Here is an 18,616-nt window from a genome sequence, read left to right on the forward strand (position 1 = left end):
GGCAGGTGCAACAGTTGTTGGAGTGGCAGTTGTAGGTGCAGCTGTTGTAGTTGCAGCAGTTGTTGCAGCAGTAGTGGCAGGTGCAGCAGTTGTTGCAGCGGCAGTTGTAGGTGTTGCAGTTGTAGTTGCAGCACTTGTTGCAGCAGTAGTGGGAGGTGCAGCAGTTGTTGCAGTGGAAGTTGTAAGTGCTGCAGTTGTAGTTGCAGCACTTGTTGCAGCAGTCGTGGCAGGTGCAGTAGTTGTTGTATCGACAGTTGTAGGTGCAGCAGTGGTTGGAGGTGCAGCAGTGGTAGGTGCAGCAGTTGTAGTTGCAGCAGTTGTAGTTGCAGCAGTTGTTGCTGCAGTAGTGGCAGGTGCAGCAGTTGTACTTGCAGCAGTAGTGGCAGGTGCAACAGTTGTTGTAGCGGCAGTTGTAGGTGCTGCAGTTGCAGTTGCAGCACTTGTTGCAACAGTAGTGGCAGGTGCAACAGTTGTTGCAGCGGCAGTTGTAGGTGCTGCAGTTGTAGTTGCAGCACTTGTTGCAGCAGTAGTGGCAGGTGCAGCAGTTGTTGCAGCGGCAGTTGTTGTTGCTGCAGTTGTAGTTGCAGCACTTGTTGCAGCAGTAGTGGGAGGTGCAGCAGTTGCAGGTGCAGCAGTTGTAGGTGCAGCAGTTGTAGGTGCAGCAGTTGTAGGTGCAGCCATTGTAGGTGCTGCAGTTGTTTGAGCAGCAGTTGTAGGTGCAGCCATTGTAGGTGCTGCAGTTGCAGGTGCAGCAGTTGCAGGTGCAGCAGTTGTTTGAGCAGCAGTTGTAGGTGCAGCAGTTGTTGCAGCGGCAGTTGTTGTTGCTGCAGTTGTAGTTGCAGCACTTGTTGCAGCAGTCGTGGCAGGTGCAGTAGTTGTTGTATCGACAGATGTAGGTGCAGCAGTGGTTGGAGGTGCAGCAGTGGTAGGTGCAGCAGTTGTAGTTGCAGCAGTTGTTGCTGCAGTAGTGGCAGGTGCAGCAGTTGTAGTTGCAGCAGTAGTGGCAGGTGCAACAGTTGTTGGAGCGGCAGTTGTAGGTGCTGCAGTTGTTGGTGCCACAGTTGTTGGTGCAGCGGTGGTAGGTGCAGCAGTCGTTTGAGCAGCTGTTGTAGGTGCGGCAGTTGTTGGTGCTGCAGTTGTTGGAACAGCAGCTGTAGGTGCTGCAGTTGTAGGTGCAGCGGTTGTTGGAGCAGCAGTTGTAGGTGCAGCAGTGGTTGTAGTGACAGTTGTAGGTGCAGCAGTGGTAGTTGCAGCAGTTGTTACTGCAGTAGTGGCAGGTGCAGCAGTGGTAGGTGCTGCAGTTGTAGTTGCAGCAGTTGTAATTGCAGCAGTAGTGGCAGGTGCAGCAGTTGTTGTAGCAACAGTTGTAGGTGCAACAATGGTAGTTGCAGCAATTGTGGGCGCTACAGTTGTAGTTGCGGCGGTTGTTGCAGCAGTAGTCACAGGAACAGCAGTGGTAGGTGCAGCAGTTGTAGTTGCAGCAGTTGTTGCCGCAGTAGTGGCAGGTGCAGTAGTGGCAGGTGCAGCAGTTGTTGCAGCGGCAGTTGTAGGTGCTGCAGTTGTTGTGGCAACACTTGTTGGAGCAGTCATCGCAGGTGTAGCAGTTGTTGCAGCGGCAGTTATAGTTGCAGCAGTTGTTGCTGCAGTAGTGGCAGGTGCAGCAGTGGTAGTTTCAGCAGTTGTTGCAGCAGTAGTGGCAGGTGCAGCAGTTGTTGCAATGGACGTTGTAAGTGCTGCAGTTGTAGTTGCAGCACTTGTTGCAGCAGTCGTGGCAGGTGCAGTAGTTGTTGTATCGACAGTTGTAGGTGCAGCAGTGGTTGGAGGTGCAGCAGTGGTAGGTGCAGCGGTTGTAGTTGCAGCAGTTGTAGTTGCAGCAGTTGTTGCTGCAGTAGTGGCAGGTGCAGCAGGTGTACTTGCAGCAGTAGTGGCAGGTGCAAAAGTTGTTGTAGCGGCAGTTGTAGGTGCTGCAGTTACAGTTGTTGCAGCGGCAGTTGTAGTTGCAGCAGTTGTTGCAGCAGTAGTTGGAGGTGCAGCAGTTGTAGTTGCAGCAGTTGTTGCTGCAGTAGTGGCAGGTGCAGCAGTTGTACTTGCAGCAGTAGTGGCAGGTGCAACAGTTGTTGCAGCGGCAGTTGTAGGTGCTGCAGTTGTAGTTGCAGCACTTGTTGCAGCAGTAGTGGCAGGTGCAGCAGTTGTTGCAGCGGCAGTTGTTGTTGCTGCAGTTGTAGTTGCAGCACTTGTTGCAGCAGTTGTGGCAGGTGCAGCAGTTGTTGTAGCGACAATTGTAGGTGCAGCAGTGGTTGGAGGTGCAGCAGTGGTAGGTGCAGCAGTTGTACTTGCAGCAGTAGTGGCAGGTGCAGCAGTTGTTGCAGCGGAAGTTGTAAGTGCAGCAGTTGTAGTTGCAGCAGTTGTTGCAGCAGTAGTGGCAGGTGCAGCAGTTGTTGCAGTGGTGGCAGTTGTAGGTGCAGCAGTGGTAGTTGCAGCAGTTGTAGGTGCTGCAGTTGTAGTTGCAGCAGTTGTAGCAGCAGTAGTGGCAGGTGCAGCAGTTGTTGCAGTGGTGGCAGTTGTAGGTGCAGCAGTTGTTGCAGCAGTTGTAGGTGCTGCAGTTGTAGTTGCAGCAGTTGTTGCTGCAGTAGTGGCAGGTGCAGCAGTTGTTGCAGCGGCAGTTGTAGTTGCAGCAGTTGTTGCAGCAGTAGTTGGAGGTGCAGCAGTTGTAGTTGCAGCAGTTGTTGCTGCAGTAGTGGCAGGTGCAGCAGTTGTACTTGCAGCAGTTGTACTTGCAGCAGTAGTGGCAGGTGCAACAGTTGTTGCAGCGGCAGTTGTAGGTGCTGCAGTTGTAGTTGCAGCACTTGTTGCAGCAGTAGTGGCAGGTGCAGCAGTTGTTGCAGCGGCAGTTGTTGTTGCTGCAGTTGTAGTTGCAGCACTTGTTGCAGCATTCGTGGCAGGTGCAGTAGTTGTTGTATCGACAGTTGTAGGTGCAGCAGTGGTTGGAGGTGCAGCAGTGGTAGGTGCAGCAGTTGTAGTTGCAGCAGTTGTAGTTGCAGCAGTTGTTGCTGCAGTAGTGGCGGAGTGCAGCTGTTGTTGTTGCAGCAGTAGTTGCAGGTGCAGCAGTTGTTGTCGTGGCAGTTGTAGGTGTTGCAGTTGTAGTTGCAGCAGTTGTAGCAGCAGTAGTGGCAGGTGCAGCAGTTGTTGCAGCAGTAGTTGTAGGTGCAGTAGTTGTTGGTGCAGCTGTTGTATTTGCAGCAGTTGTTGCAGCAGTAGTTGTAGGTGCAGTAGTTGTCGGTGCAGCAGTTGTTGCAGCGGTAGTTGTCGGTGCAGCTGTTGTAGGTGCAGCAGTTGTTGCAGCGGTAGTTGTAGGTGCAGTAGTTGTTGGTGCAGCTGTTGTAGGTGCAGCAGTTGTTGCAGTGGTAGTTGTAGGTGCAGTAGTTGTTGGTGCAGCAGTTGTTTGTAGGTGCAGCAGTTGTTGCAGCGGTAGTTGTAGGTGCAGTAGTTGTAGGTGCAGTAGTTGTCGGTGCAGCTGTTGTATTCACAGCAGTTGTTGCAGCGGTAGTTGTAGGTGCAGTAGTTGTTGGTGCAGCTGTGGTAGGTGCAGCAGTTGTTGCAGCGGTAGTGGAAGGTGCAGTAGTTGTAGGTGCAGTAGTTGTCGGTGCAGCAGTTGTATTTGCAGCAGTTGTTGCAGCAGTAGTTGTAGGTGCAGTAGTTGTAGGTGCAGTAGTTGTCGGTGCAGCAGTGGTGGCAGGTGCAGCGGTTGTAGTGGCAGCAATTGTAGTTGCAGCAGTTGTTGCTGCAGTAGTGGCAGGTGCCGCAGTGGTAGGGGCTGCAGTTGTAGTTGCAGCAGTTGTTGCAGCAGTAGTGGCAGGTGCAGCAGTTGGTGTAGCGACAGTTGTAGGTGCAGCAGTGGTAGGTGCTGCAGTTGTAGTTGCAGCAGTTGTTGCAGCAGCAGTGGTGGTGGGTGTAGCAGTTGTAGTTGCAGCAGTTGTAGCTGCAGCAGTTGTTGCTTTAGCAGTGGTAGGTGCAGCAGTTGTAGTTGCAGCAGTTGTTGCAGCAGTAGTGGCAGGTGCAGCAGTGGTAGGTGATGTAGTTGTAGTTGCAGCAGTTGTTGCAGCAGTAGTGGCAGGTGCAGCAGTGGTAGGTGCTGCAGTTGTAGTTGCAGCAGTTGTTGCAGCAGTAGTGGTGGGTGCAGCAGTGGTAGGTGCAGCAGTTGTAGTTGCAGCAGTTGTTGCTGTAGTAGTGGCAGGTGCAGCAGTGGTAGGTGCAGCAGTTGTTACAACAGTAGTGGCAGGTGCAGCAGTAGTGACAGGTGCAGCAGTGGTAGGTGCTGCAGTTGTAGTTGCAGCAGTTGTAATTGCAGTAGTGGCAGGTGCAGCAGTGGTAGGTGCTGCAGTTGTAGTTGCAGCAGTTGTAATTGCAGCAGTAGTGGCAGGTGCAGCAGTTGTTGTAGCGACAGTTGTAGGTGCAACAATGGTAGTTGCAGCAATTGTGGGCGCTACAGTTGTAGTTGCGGCGGTTGTTGCAGCAGTAGTCACAGGAACAGCAGTGGTAGGTGCAGCAGTTGTAGTTGCAGCAGTTGTTGCCGCAGTAGTGGCAGGTGCAGTAGTGGCAGGTGCAGCAGTTGTTGCAGCGGCAGTTGTAGGTGCTGCAGTTGTTGTGGCAACACTTGTTGGAGCAGTCATCGCAGGTGTAGCAGTTGTTGCAGCGGCAGTTATAGTTGCAGCAGTTGTTGCAGCAGTTGTTGCTGCAGTAGTGGCAGGTGCTGCAGTTGTAGTTGCAGCACTTGTTGCAGCAGTCGTGGCAGGTGCAGTAGTTGTTGTATCGACAGTTGTAGGTGCAGCAGTGGTTGGAGGTGCAGCAGTGGTAGGTGCAGCGGTTGTAGTTGCAGCAGTTGTAGTTGCAGCAGTTGTTGCTGCAGTAGTGGCAGGTGCAGCAGTTGTAATTGCAGCAGTAGTGGCAGGTGCAACAGTTGTTGTAGCGGCAGTTGTAGGTGCTGCAGTTGCAGTTGCAGTACTTGTTGCAACAGTAGTGGCAGGTGCAGCAGTTGTTGCAGCGGCAGTTGTAGTTGCAGCAGTTGTTGCAGCAGTAGTTGGAGGTGCAGCAGTTGTAGTTGCAGCAGTTGTTGCTGCAGTAGTAGCAGGTGCAGCAGTTGTTGCAGCAGTAGTGGCAGGTGCTGCAGTTGTAGATGCAGCAGTTGTTGGTGCTGTAGTTGTAGTTGCAGCAGTTGATGCAGCAGTAGTGGCAGGTGCAGCAGTTGTTGCAGTGGTGGCAGTTGTAGGTGCAGCAGTTGTTGCAGCAGTTGTGGCAGGTGCTGCAGTTGTTGTAGCGACAATTGTAGGTGCAGCAGTGGTTGGAGGTGCAGCAGTGGTAGGTGCAGCAGTTGTACTTGCAGCAGTAGTGGCAGGTGCAACAGTTGTTGCAGCAGCAGTTGTAGGTGCTGCAGTTGTAGTTGCAGCACTTGTTGCAGCAGTCGTGGCAGGTGCAGCAGTTGTTGTAGCAACAATTGTAGGTGCAGCAGTGGTTGTTGCAGCAGTTGTAGGTGCTGCAGTTGTAGTTGCAGCAGTTGTTGCAGCAGTAATGGCAGGTGCAGCAGTTGTTGTAGCGACAGTTGTAGTTGCAGCAGTTGTTGCAGCAGTAGTTTGAGGTGCAGCAGTTGTAGTTGCAGCAGTTGTTGCTGCAGTAGTGGCAGGTGCAGCAGTTGTACTTGCAGCAGTAGTGGCAGGTGCAACAGTTGTTGCAGCGGCAGTTGTAGGTGCTGCAGTTGTAGTTGCAGCACTTGTTGCAGCAGTAGTGGCAGGTGCAGTAGTTGTTGTAGCGGCAGTTGTTGTTGCAGCAGTTGTAGTTGCAGCACTTGTTGCAGCAGTCGTGGCAGGTGCAGTAATTGTTGTATCGACAGTTGTAGGTGCAGCAGTGGTTGGAGGTGCAGCAGTGGTAGGTGCAGCAGTTGTAGTTGCAGCAGTTGTTGCAGTGGTGGCAGTTGTAGGTGCAGCAGTTGTTGCAGCAGTAGTGGCAGGTGCTGCAGTTGTAGTTGCAGCAGTTGTTGGTGCTGCAGTTGTAGTTGCAGCAGTTGATGCAGCAGTAGTGGCAGGTGCAGCAGTTGTTGCAGTGGTGGCAGTTGTAGGTGCAGCAGTTGTTGCAGCAGTAGTGGCAGGTGCTGCAGTTGTAGATGCAGCAGTTGTTGGTGCTGTAGTAGGTGCTGCAGTTGTAGTTGCAGCAGTTGTTGGTGCTGCAGTTGTAGTTGCAGCAGTTGATGCAGCAGTAGTGGCAGGTGCAGCAGTTGTTGCAGCGGCAGTTGTTGTTGCTGCAGTTGTAGTTGCAGCACTTGTTGCAGCAGTCGTGGCAGGTGCAGTAGTTGTTGTATCGACAGTTGTAGGTGCAGCAGTGGTTGGAGGTGCAGCAGTGGTAGGTGCAGCAGTTGTAGTTGCAGCAGTTGTAGTTGCAGCAGTTGTTGCTGCAGTAGTGGCAGGTGCAGCAGTTGTAGTTGCAGCAGTAGTGGCAGGTGCAACAGTTGTTGTAGCGGCAGTTGTAGGTGCTGCAGTTGTAGTTGCAGCACTTGTTGCAGCAGTAGTGGCAGGTGCAGCAGTTGTTGCAGCGGCAGTTGTAGTTGCAGCAGTTGTTGGTGCTGCAGTTGTAGTTGCAGCAGTTGTAGCTGCTGCAGTTGTAGTTGCAGCAGTTGTTGCAGCAGTAGTTGAAGGTGCAGCAGTGGTTGTAGCGACAGTTGTAGGTGCAGCAGTGGTAGTTGCAGCAGTTGTTACTGCAGCAGTGGTAGGTGCTGCAGTGGTAGTTGCAGCAGTTGTAATTGCAGCAGCTGTTGCTGTAGTAGTGGCAGGTGCTGCAGTTGTAGTTGCAGCAGTTGTTGCAGCAGTGGTGGCAGGTGCAGCGGTTGTAGTGGCAGCAATTGTAGTTGCAGCAGTTGTTGCTGCAGTAGTGGCAGGTGCCGCAGTGGTAGGGGCTGCAGTTGTAGTTGCAGCAGTTGTTGCAGCAGTAGTGGCAGGTGCAGCAGTTGGTGTAGCGACAGTTGTAGGTGCAGCAGTGGTAGGTGCTGCAGTTGTAGTTGCAGCAGTTGTTGCAGCAGCAGTTGTGGCTGCAGCAGTTGTAGTTGCAGCAGTTGTAGCTGCAGCAGTTGTTGCTGTAGCAGTGGTAGGTGCAGCAGTTGTAGTTGCAGCAGTTGTTGCAGCAGTAGTGGCAGGTGCAGCAGTGGTAGGTGATGTAGTTGTAGTTGCAGCAGTTGTTGCTGCAGTTGTGGCAGGTGCAGCAGTTGGTGTAGCGACAGTTGTAGGTGCAGCAGTGGTAGGTGCTGCAGTTGTAGTTGCAGCAGTTGTTGCAGCAGTAGTGGTGGGTGCAGCAGTGGTAGGTGCAGCAGTTGTAGTTGCAGCAGTTGTTGCTGTAGTAGTGGCAGGTGCAGCAGTGGTAGGTGCAGCAGTTGTTACAACAGTAGTGGCAGGTGCAGCAGTAGTGACAGGTGCAGCAGTGGTAGGGGCGGTAGTTGTAGTAGCGGCAGTTGTAGTTGCAGCAGTTATAGTTGCATTAGTAGTGGTAGGTGCAGCAGTTGTTGCAGCGGCAGTTGTTGTTGTAGCTATCGTTGCTGCAGTAGTGGCAGGTGTAGCAGCGGCAGTTGTAGTTGCAGTAGTTGTAGTTGCATTAGTAGTGGCAGGTGCAGCAGTTGTTGCAGCGGCAGTTGTAGGTGCAGCAGTTGTAGTTGCAGCAGTTGTTGGTGCTGCAGTTGTAGTTGCAGCAGTTGTAGTTGCATTAGTAGTGGCAGGTGCAGCAGTTGTTGTTGTAGCAGTTGTTGCTGCAGTCGTGACAGGTGCAGCAGTGGTAGGGGCTGTAGTTGTAGCAGCGGCAGTTGTAGTTGCAGCAGTTGTAGTTGCATTAGTAGTGGCAGGTGCAGCAGTTGTTGCAGCGGAAGTTGTAGGTGCAGCAGTTGTAGTTGCAGCAGTTGTTGTTGTAGCAGTTGTTGCTGCAGTAGTGGCAGGTGCAGCAGTGGTAGGGGCTGTACTTGTAGCAGCGGCAGTTATAGTTGCAGTAGTTGTAGTTGCAGCAGTTGTAGTTGCAGCAGTTGTAGTTGCATTAGTCGTGGCAGGTGCAGCAGTTGTTGCAGCGGTAGTTGCAGGTGCTACAATTGTTGTTGTAGCAGTAGTGGCAGGTACAGCAGTTGTTGTAGCGACAGTTGTAGGTGCAGCAGTGGTAGTTGCAGCAGTTGTAGGTGCTGCAGTTGTAGTTGCAGCAGTTGCTGCAGCAGTAGTCGCAGGTGCAGCGGTTGTTGCAGCAGCAGGAGTTGTTACTGCAGTAGTGGCAGGTGCAGCAGTGGTAAGTGCTGCAGCTGTAGTTGCATTAGTAGTGGCAGGTGGAGCAGTTGTTGGAGTGGCAGTTGTAGGTGCAGCAGTTGTTGCAGCAGTAGTGGCAGTTGCAGCAGTTGTAGGTGCAGCAGTTGTTGCTGCGGTTGTTGCTGCAGTAGTGGCAGGTGCACCAGTGGTAGGTCCTGCAGTTGTAGTTGCAGAAGTTGTTGCAGCAGTAGTCGTAGATGCGGCTGGTGTCATTGTAGCTATAAAGCACCAAAGAATTCAACAGTTTTATCAAAACTCAATTTATTTTGCTCTTATATTAAGTAATTACAACATAAAGGTGATTCTACACTCTGATGTTCATTTATCTAAGAAATATTTGATGATGTGTCGGGAAGAATTCAACCATAACTTGATGTTGTGTTGGTGTCGATCTTTCACCTTTTCATATTTTCTATTAACATTTCAAAGCAACTGGTTCAACATGACTCAGCTCACCTGTTAGAATCAGCAACACTGATACGATGTGTGTGACACCCATCCTGGTTTTCTTTTTCTCTATAAAATCAAACAGTACAGAGATTTAGTGACTTTTAAGTATTACACAGTGTTAAACCTGCAAATGACAGTTTTCATAATAGCAGTGATTTTAGTCTTTTTTACTCAAGTTACACAAAACACAATCAATGGGAAAGGCTTGATTTAAAAAAAAAATCATAATGCAGTATCTGTCCATGAAATAATCTGTATCCTGATCCATGATTTTATCCTTTGAAGGAACTGTGATAAAATGCAACTTTCACTCCTGTTAAACTCATCAATGTTTCAGTTAATATTGCCGTGTTCGAGATTTGTTTAGTTTTCGACACTGATGTAAAGACCACTTTTTGAACGTCTTGGTCTTTGTTACTCGAGTGCATTTTTACTTGGTCTTGTCTCAGTGTCAGGATTCTGGATTTTTATTTGGAGACCGTTCAACATCACAACCACGTTGATATTACTAAATAACAAAAAATTCACCTCCACCATGCCTTTAATTATTCAATAAAAACATTTCTCATGTTATACTAACACATACAGACAATATGGCAATAACAGAGGTGAATGAAGAGGAATCTTCTTTTGTCTTTGTAGGTGTTCTTATGAGAATGTGGATCTTTGAGATCAATTTTGGGAGTGCCTATGGTTTGTATGTCACACAGTTTCTACCATGCAGTGTGGTACTCGCACTGGTCTTGGTTTTGGTCTAAACTTGGTCTCAACCTCTGAGTCTTGGTTTTGTCTGAGTCTCCATACACTCTGGTCTTGGTCATGACTTGGTCTCGGTTTAGGTGGTCTGGACTACAGTACTGGTTGTCGTACACTGTACATTTTCATTCATGTGGCTTTCTGACAAAAGACATAAACTGTTGACAAGTGAGAGAAAGGTTAGAAATGCCGAATAAATGGAGATGAAAAACAAAATTAAATAGCACCTATATTTGGGGGAAACTAAAAAACTGGATTTTACAACATTTTATAATAACTTAATGAGGCAGTCACTTATTGTCACTTTAAATATGTGATAATGACACATAAATCATAATGAAAGAGAATACATGAACATTTCCTAAAGGTTGGATAGAGACTGTTGATAAAATACATTTGTACTTAAATATGTAAACACACAAACATTAAACAGACACACACACACACACACACACACACACACACACACACACACACACACACACAGTGTATAAACGTACAAAGGTCTACATATATATAATAAAAAATGCACTTACCCAAATGTAAAGATATGAGATGAAGGTATAAATCCCCCTCTTCTATCTGCTTTCAATGTTAAACACTATTCCAGTGTCTTAATTCAGTCCTGTTCACGTCTGTGATGTTCCAAACCTTTCACCTTAAGTGACAGTCCACATCTATTATGGCCTTTATATTGGAACAGAATACAAAGCTAATGACGTGACTCATAACTGATAATCTCTTAAGAATGTTGTGATACCTTTGTGATAAACAAAACCACATCATTGGATACAGGCTGTCAGATGTAAATATGTGAGTTTCGTGGCTCAGTAAAGTGGCATACTCCCTTTTTTTCATCCTGTGAAACAGGTTGCTGGTACATTCCTCCAAAGTGAATGTTGATTGAAGGTTCACTGATGCGATTAGAGGTTATAACAACATAGAAATATAACAAAGAAATCAATTTAGATTCCTAGCGAAAGGCACACTCAAAAAAGAAACAAGGAAATTGTATGTTTTGACACAGTGAATGAGTATTCTCTGTGATACTTGGGTTTTTTCCGAGGAGTTATGTTAATAGGTAATACAGTACAATACATATCTTGAGTGTCAGATCATGACATTAGTATGTTTATAATGACAAATAAACTGCACCTGCTAACACTGGACTTTTACAGGGTTCACCACGTTGAATGAAAGACTGTTAACGACCTTTTAAATGCTGCATACAGTTCACTTTAAAAACTGTCATAACTATACTGGCCACAAGATGAGCATATGATGAAAATCCAGTCGTGAAGATACAGCGTAACAATTTTTGATATTCAGGACTTCCTAGCAGTAAGAATAATTTTTAATGATGTCATTTTATACAAAGTCAGTGATTTGTATGTCATGCAAATTCATTTGAATATCCTCTCTACCCACTGGCCGGTTAACTCTTGATAATTATGTTAGATTAAGCTTTAAGATCAGGTTTGTCTGGTTTACAAAAATTCATGATCTAATGTCTTAAACCACTTTAATAATATGTTTCTGTTTGGTTTTATGTCAAATGAGCTCATCTTATCTGCATAATGAATACACAGTGAACGTCTGTCCTGCTGTTCTGTTTAAAAGTGTATTATCAGGATGGGGGTCAACATGGGGGTCTGTGGGGATTTGACCAGCCTCAAATACCACTGGACGGCAGAACAGAAACTGTTGTAGGAGCAGTAAAACTATCTGGTTGAGTTTAGGCAACAAAATTCATTGGTTAGGTTTAACAGAAAACAGATCATGTTTTGGCTTAAAATGAGTAGCCCACATGACAACGAACATGGCGTATCTCACGTGACATACATCACATACGTCATGTGTGATGTGACATACATTGACACACTTACTTTGATAAAGTAACTCAACCTTGAATATTGGAGACATTAACACTGGTCTTTATAGGGCACGTTCAATCTGAAAACGGTGTGCACTGTTTTGCTGCAGTTTCCAGATTTAACATTTCCTCAAAACCATGTGAGATGTACCCAATCAGCAGCAACATGTATATTACCCAAATTCTGGTAGAAATGTACTCACTGTACACACAAGTTTTGTTTTTCTGTCACACTTGCTCTGGCAGTGGATGTTTTCCATGCCAATAAAGCCCATTTAATATGAATTGAATTAAGCCCTTAATATGGTATCAGTACGTGAAAAGCGCTACAGTACGTGAAATGTGCCACCAGGAGGCAAAACACATTCGATTATTTTTATTCAAACATAAAGCATGCATACAAAGCAGTTCCCTTGCCACACTTAGGACTTTCTGACCACCTATCACTGCTCCTCATCCCAACATACGTGCCCCTCAGGAAGAGAACAAAGCCTTTCATAAAGACTATCAAAACCTGGCCTGAGGATGCTTTCCTACAGCTACATGACTGCTTTGCACTCACTGAGTGGGATATATTTGCACAGTCAGACTTGGATGAATACAGCCAAACCGTACTATTCTACATCACTGCTTGTGTGGACAATGTCACTGTGAACAAGGAAGTCAGGGTATTTCCAAACCAAAAGCCCTGGATGACCAAGGCAGTCCAGTCTCTCCTCAAAGCCCGAGACGCTGCATACAGGTCAGGGGATACAGCCAGGTACAGCACAGCGAGAGCCGACCTGAAAAGGGCCATCAGAGAGGCTAAATGGGACTATACGAGGAAAATACAAGACTATTTCACAGACAATGACCCGAGGGGGGCGTGGCAGGGTATAAATCATATCACCAACTACAAGGGCAGTAACTCCACACTGTTAAACAGAGATGCAGCGTTAGCAGAGGAACTTAACTGTTTCTTTGCTTGCTTTGAGGTCAGTGGAGGGGCCGTCTACACCTGTCCCCTGCACCCACCCACTCACAGTGCAGGAGTATGAAGTAAGGCGAGTGCTCAGATCAGTGAACCCAAGGAAGGCTGCCGGCCCAGAAAGAATACCTGGAAAAGTACTCAAAGAATGTGCCGACCAGCTTGCTCCTGTCTTCACTAATATCTTCAACCTGTCTCTCGCCCAAGCCGCCATTCCATCCTGTCTGGAGACATCCACCGTCATTCCGGTCCCGAATAAGCCCTCCCCCAGCTACCTGAATGACTATAGACCTGTGGCACTTACCCCTGTAGTCATGAAGTGCTTTGAGAGGCTGGTATTAAAACACATCAAAACCAGCCTTCCATTGACACTGGAATAACATCAGTTTGCCTACAGAGCGAACAGGTCACCGGATGATGCCATTGCCATAGCACTTCACACAGCCCTGAACCATCTAGAGCGCAGAGGGACATATGTCCACATCTCCACATTTAAGACTAGACTTAAGACTTTCCTCTTTGATAAAGCTTATAGTTAGGGCCGGCTCAGGCTTGCCTTGTACCAGCCCCTAGTTAGGCTGACTTAGGCCTAGTCTGCTGGGGGACCTCCTATAATACACCGGGCACCTTCTCTCCTTCTCTCTCTCTCTCTCTCTCTCTCTCTCTCTGTCCCTCTCATGTCCTGTTATTGCATCTTGCTAACTTGGCTGTACTGCATGTCACTAACTCAGTTTCTTCTCCAGAGCCTTTGTGCTCCACTGTCTCGCAGGTTAACTGACATCGCAGCGGTGCCTGGATATTGTGACGTGTGTGGTTGTGCTGCTGCCGTGGTCCTGCCAAATGCCTCCTGCTGCTGCTGTGATCATTAGTCATACTTCTACTGTTATTATACACATATGATTATTGTCAGATATGTAAGCTATCAGATATTAATATATACTTTCAACATATTGTACCACAATAACCGGAATTATAATTCTAATATTATTACTTTCATTAATGTTGTTGTATGCTATTAACATTATCATCTGTCCTTCATCTCTCTCTCTCTCTGTCTCTCTCTGTCTCATTGTGTCATACGGATTACTGTTAATTTATCATGCTGATCTGTTCTGTACGACATCTATTGCACGTCTGTCTGTCCTGGAAGAGGGATCCCTCCTCACTTGCTCTTCCTGAGGTTTCTTCCATTTTTTTTTCCCCCGTTAAAATTTTTTTGGGGGGGAGTTTTTCCTTATCCGCTGCGAGAGTCCAAAGGACAGAGGGATGTCGTATGCTGTAAAGCCCTGTGAGGCAAATTGTGATTTGTGATATTGGGCTTTATACATAAAATTGATTGATTGATGTAAGGATGCTCTTCACTGATTACAGCTCGGCGTTGAACACCATCATCCCCCACATCCTCATCAGGAAGCTGTAACACCTGCAACTGGATTATGGAATTCTTAACTAACCTGCCCCAAACAGTGAGGCTGGGCACCCACACATCTTCCGCCTTAACCCTCAGCACTGGCTACCCCCACGGCTGTGTGTTGAGCCTCCTGTTATATTCTGTGTACACTCATGACTGCAAGCCCTTCCACCCCAGCAACACCATAATAAAGTTTGCAGACAACACCAGACTGGTTGGGCTCATAACAGGGGAGGATGAGACAGCCTACAGAGCAGAGGTCCACAACCTGGTCACATGGTGTACAGAAAACAACCTAACACTCAACACCAAGAAAACCAAGGAGCTCATTGTGGACTTCAGGAGTATGAATGTATGTAAGGGTCATGAAGTAGCAGGGGGAAAGGGTTAAGAGTTGTGTGTGGGTGTTTTGTGTGTTTTTCTTTTTTTTTTTTCATTGTTCATTCATTTTGTCATTGTTCTCCACCTTGATTTAATCATATTAGGGTTTAGAAGGTGAGGATGGAGTGGGATTGGAGGGAACAAGGAAATATGGAGAGGGATGTAAAGATGCTTCTCCTCCACTGTGTAAATAATGAATAAATAAATAAAAAGTTGATCACAAAAAAAGCAATTTGTTTCGTTTGTGTTGTGTCTGTTAGGTTGAGTTTTTCCTGTTGACTTGTTTCAGTGAAATCATTTCTAAATAAAGTGGGACCTTGAGGTTGGATCTTTATTTCAGCTTGATTAGGGCAAATAACAAACACCTGTTTTCTTAAGTCCAGAGTCAAATAAGCTAATGTGGATGCAGTGTCTTCCAACACACCTGATTCAAATGTTAAGCTTGTTATCAAGCTCTGCAGAAGCCTGATAACAACATGCAGGGAGAGTGGGTCCACAGGACCAGAATTGAGAAGCACAGATGGTTACAGAAATGACAACATATTTGTAAAATATAAGACAGTGAGGAGGATGAAAAATGACAACATGATATTTATTATAGAACACAGATTTCCATTTTCATCTTAAGGTGGGGGAAAAAAAGAACAGCAAAGACTTTCAGTTTTGGATTTGAGATTTTGTCAGGAGACCACAGGCTGAGTTGGTTGAAGGAGGAATAGGTGAGTCAACATTTGGGCACTGTGGTGCAATTTCAACTTTTGTGATTTGACCTTTCTCAGTGGTTATGGTGACTTTATACTATCAGTAGCTGGTATCATTTTGCAAAAGTGACTGTGAAGACCTCAGTAACTGTAAAGTCCTCAGCACTACACCACAAACAAAAATGACATCCTCACTCCTTGGACAATGAAACAAGATCACACCAACCAATGAGGAGAAAGTCACAGGCCAAATTGCAAGAGTCAACATTATGAGGACTTTCATCTGCAAAAACTGTACAACACCATTTCCTGACTTCAGTCCAGACAGTTTCAGCATCAAATGTAAAAAATGTGGTGACTGTAGCCAAGTGTCCACTCTCAAACCAAAGGTGAAAGTGATCCTGACATTACAGATTGCACAAATGGAAAAGAATTTCCATCCATTTCAATCAGCAGTAACATCATCAATAAATACGAGAGAACCAGTTCCACTGAGCATAACAGTACCTCCACCATGCTTCACTGATGAGGTGGTGTGCTTCAGATCATGAGCAGTTCCTTCTCTTCTCTTCTCTTCTCTTCTCTTCTCTTCTCTTCTCTTCTCTTCTCTTCTCTTCTCTTCTCTTCTCTTCTCTTCTCTTCCCATTATTCCGGTACTTGATCTTTGTTTTATCTGTCCATAGTATGCTGTTCCACAACTGTACAGGCATTTTAGATGGTTTTTTGACAAACTCTAATCTGGCCTTCCATTTTTTAAGGCTAACCAATGGTTTACATCTTGTGATAAACCCTCTGTATTTATTCTAGTGAAGTCTTCTCTTGCTGACAAGAGCAGCAGGATGAAAGCTGAAGTGTTTGGGGCTATATTATCTGCTCAGATTCAACGAAATGCTTCAAAACTCACTGGACGATGCTTCATAGTGCAGTTGGACAATGACCTGAAGCATACTGCAAAAGCAACCAAAGACATTTTTAAGGCAAAGAAGTGGAATGCTCTGCAATGGCCAAGTCATATCACCTGACCTGAATCCAACTGAGCATGCATTTCACTTGCTGAAGCCAAAACTGAAGGCAAAACACAAGCAGGAAGTGCGGACAGCTGCAGTAAAGGGCTGGCAGAGCATCACCAGGGAAGAAAGCCAGCAACTGGTGATGTCTATGTGTCCAACACTTCAGGCAGTCATTAACTGTAAAGGATTTGCAACCATTGAAACTGATGGTTTAATTGATGATTATATTAGTTTGTCCAAGTACTTATGAGCACTTAAAGTTGGGGGACTGTGTGAAGAAATGGTTGTAATTCCTACACGGTCCATACTAAATTTTTGAAAAAAGCCTTAAATGAAAGCTGAGAGTCTGCACTTTAAGCAGGTATTCATTGTTTCATTTAAAACCCATTGTGGTGGTGTACAGAGCCAAAATGACGACAACTGTATCATTGTCCAAATAATTATGGACCTGACTGTATGTGCCAAGAGAGAAACTACTCATGGTTTCACACTGACGTAGGTAATCACCAGCATTGATGTAGAGGCAGATTTCAAACTAGTATCAAAATTTAGTTATGAAGACAAATTTCTTATTTTACAAAACATTGTAATTTTCAATAAACAAACATTCATCAGGATTACATGAATACTGTAAAATAGAGGACTCATTGAAACAATATTTTTGAGCATTGCAATTATTAATAGGATTTCCTCCGAGGAAAAAAAGAAGAAACTAAAACAGTCACCAGGGTGCCGGAGAGCAGTTGTCCATGCATGGAAAGGCAAATTTTGAATGGCTGTAAAAAATGAAGATAAAAATCTGAAAATACACATCTTGCATCTAGACAGCATGGAGATGTTGTTAATTTGTTTTTTAACAATGATTGATTGTCTCCTTAAGTGAAAAACTGATGTGTAAAGATACTCTATTCCCACTGACAGCAATGATTCATATGAGGACAGAATTCAAAATGTACAAAAGTTTCTTCAGTATTGGGGCTACATTTTGGTGAAAGTTACGAAGCTGTAGCACATACGGTCGATTTGTTGTGAATTTTCAAAGTTTTGAAATTTAGACGCTTGCTGTAGTGCCACCGTCAGGACTATTGACTTGTGTTTGCAGCTGAGCAAATCTGGCACAGGACTGGACCTTTGTGCAAAGTTTGGTGATTTTTCATGCATGGGAAGTAGGATTTCCTCGGAAGAAGAAGAAGAAGAAGATTTACAACCCCACTTTATTTAACATATACCAGGTACAGTTCACATTGTTAAAGTGCTACATAGCCCAAAAACAGTGCAGATCTACATATAAATAAATTTAATAAATAAAATAAATAAATCAGTGGGGCAATCACTCAGATAAAAAATGTGCAAATTGCAGCTCATCTTTAACAACAGTGCAAAGGATGTTTCTGTGACACAAAATGTTCTTAAAACTGTCCAAGTCATTTATCATCTTGTAGAAACTGAACTCCAGCCTCAGTCTGCACCTGACATTGCAGCACCAGACTGAGGCTGCCTCCTGACCTGCTCTGTTCTCCATTTTATTTTTCCTGGACACATAAACAGCCAGCTTCACTTCACCTAAAACAAAATTTAGGAGCTGCCACTTCTTTTGGTTCACCCTCTTCTACCCTGCACTGTAAATAAACACTGTGTTGCAAAAGGTTTCTTCAAACAGATTAAAAACATTTGTTAAAAGAATGAAGAGCTCTGTGAGTCTCTTACACTCACTAAAAACATGAAAAACTGTCTTGCGGAGGCGACAGAAAGGGCAATGGTTCGACATATCAGGATTAAGAACAGAGATAAAAGCGTTTGAGGCGATGGCGCCGTGTAAAATCCTCCACTGGAGGTCGGCTGTTCGTTTTTTGAGGGGAGGTTTGTACAAGACTCTCCACTGTGGACCCACACCTCCCAGCCTGCCAGTCCACGCAGAGGGCGCTCTGCCACTCAGTCCCCTCCTGTTGAGCACTTTAACACAGTTCTTGTAGAGGGTTTTCCTGTCTGTTGCGTGCAGGCTGAGTTGGTTGGGCTCCTTGAGGAGTGGTCCACCTGACTCTCCAAACTGGGGGGTTATGGAGATCTCTGGGAACGGATCTGTGCTGTCTGGTTCAGTCCCACGGCCATAGTCCATCAGCAGGCTTCTCTCCCTTCCAGAGAGCCTCTGCCTCCAAAGCTCCAGGACCTTCAGAACCACCCTGGTGGACTGGATGCCCAGCAGGGAGCCCACAGCCTGGGAGTCCATCAGCGCTGGCCCTGCGGCGTCCACCACCTGCTTCAGGACCAGGGTCTTTGTCCGGCACAGTGCTGCCATCAGCCCAGGTGTGGCTCTGCTAGAGACGTCCAGCCTGGCTCCATGAACTAAAGGCTCATTTAACAACCAGTACAGAGAGTTAGAGCTTTTCCTAGAACAACATTTGAACAGGGCCCATGATTTAAAAACACCCTGATAAAATGGAGGCAACCCCTTTAACTTAAAAACATTGGAATCAGTTAAAAACAGAGCAGCATCCAGTCCCAAGTTACTCGCACGTTTGAGAATGCAGCTAGCCACTTCTCTCCACACCAGATCTGCTGGTCCTGTCAGAAACCTCTGGATAAACTGTAGTCTAAAAGTGGCAGTTTTGCTGGCCAAGTGGATGAGGCCCTGTCCCCTCTCCTCTCTTGGTAGAAACAGCACCCCCTGTGGCACCCAATGCAACCCATCCCAGAAGAAGTTCACTATTTTTTCTTGGATCTGGGATAAAAGACCTGATGGGGGATCCATACA

At 46.3% G+C, this 18,616-nt stretch overlaps 2 protein-coding genes and 1 long non-coding RNA gene across 3 annotated transcripts; 1 reads left to right on the plus strand and 2 right to left on the minus strand.

Moving 5' to 3' along the window:
- Positions 1 to 42: 42 nt before the first annotated feature.
- LOC125884335 (keratin-associated protein 5-4-like) lies at positions 43 to 4,073 on the plus strand (the record flags this gene model as incomplete). Its single annotated transcript, XM_049569232.1, has 6 exons — positions 43 to 416; positions 492 to 536; positions 2,640 to 2,699; positions 3,205 to 3,384; positions 3,449 to 3,736; positions 4,043 to 4,073. Coding segments are annotated over 6 exons (978 nt in total), but the record flags the coding sequence as incomplete, so codon positions are not given.
- An 87-nt stretch (positions 4,074 to 4,160) lies between these two features.
- LOC125884336 (mucin-5AC-like) lies at positions 4,161 to 8,323 on the minus strand (the record flags this gene model as incomplete). Its single annotated transcript, XM_049569233.1, has 3 exons — positions 8,274 to 8,323; positions 5,693 to 6,438; positions 4,161 to 4,981 (listed from the first exon to the last, which is right to left on the minus strand). Coding segments are annotated over exons 1-3 (1,617 nt in total), but the record flags the coding sequence as incomplete, so codon positions are not given.
- Positions 8,324 to 8,400: 77 nt separating this feature from the next.
- Positions 8,401 to 10,173, minus strand: LOC125884313 (uncharacterized). The gene is made up of 3 exons (XR_007448685.1): positions 10,058 to 10,173; positions 8,772 to 8,831; positions 8,401 to 8,533 (listed from the first exon to the last, which is right to left on the minus strand). It is a non-coding gene; the product is annotated as an uncharacterized LOC125884313 (long non-coding RNA).
- Positions 10,174 to 18,616: the final 8,443 nt, after the last annotated feature.

This window comes from Epinephelus fuscoguttatus, linkage group LG23 (assembly GCF_011397635.1).
Source record: "Epinephelus fuscoguttatus linkage group LG23, E.fuscoguttatus.final_Chr_v1".
Lineage (NCBI taxonomy): Eukaryota > Metazoa > Chordata > Actinopteri > Perciformes > Serranidae > Epinephelus > Epinephelus fuscoguttatus.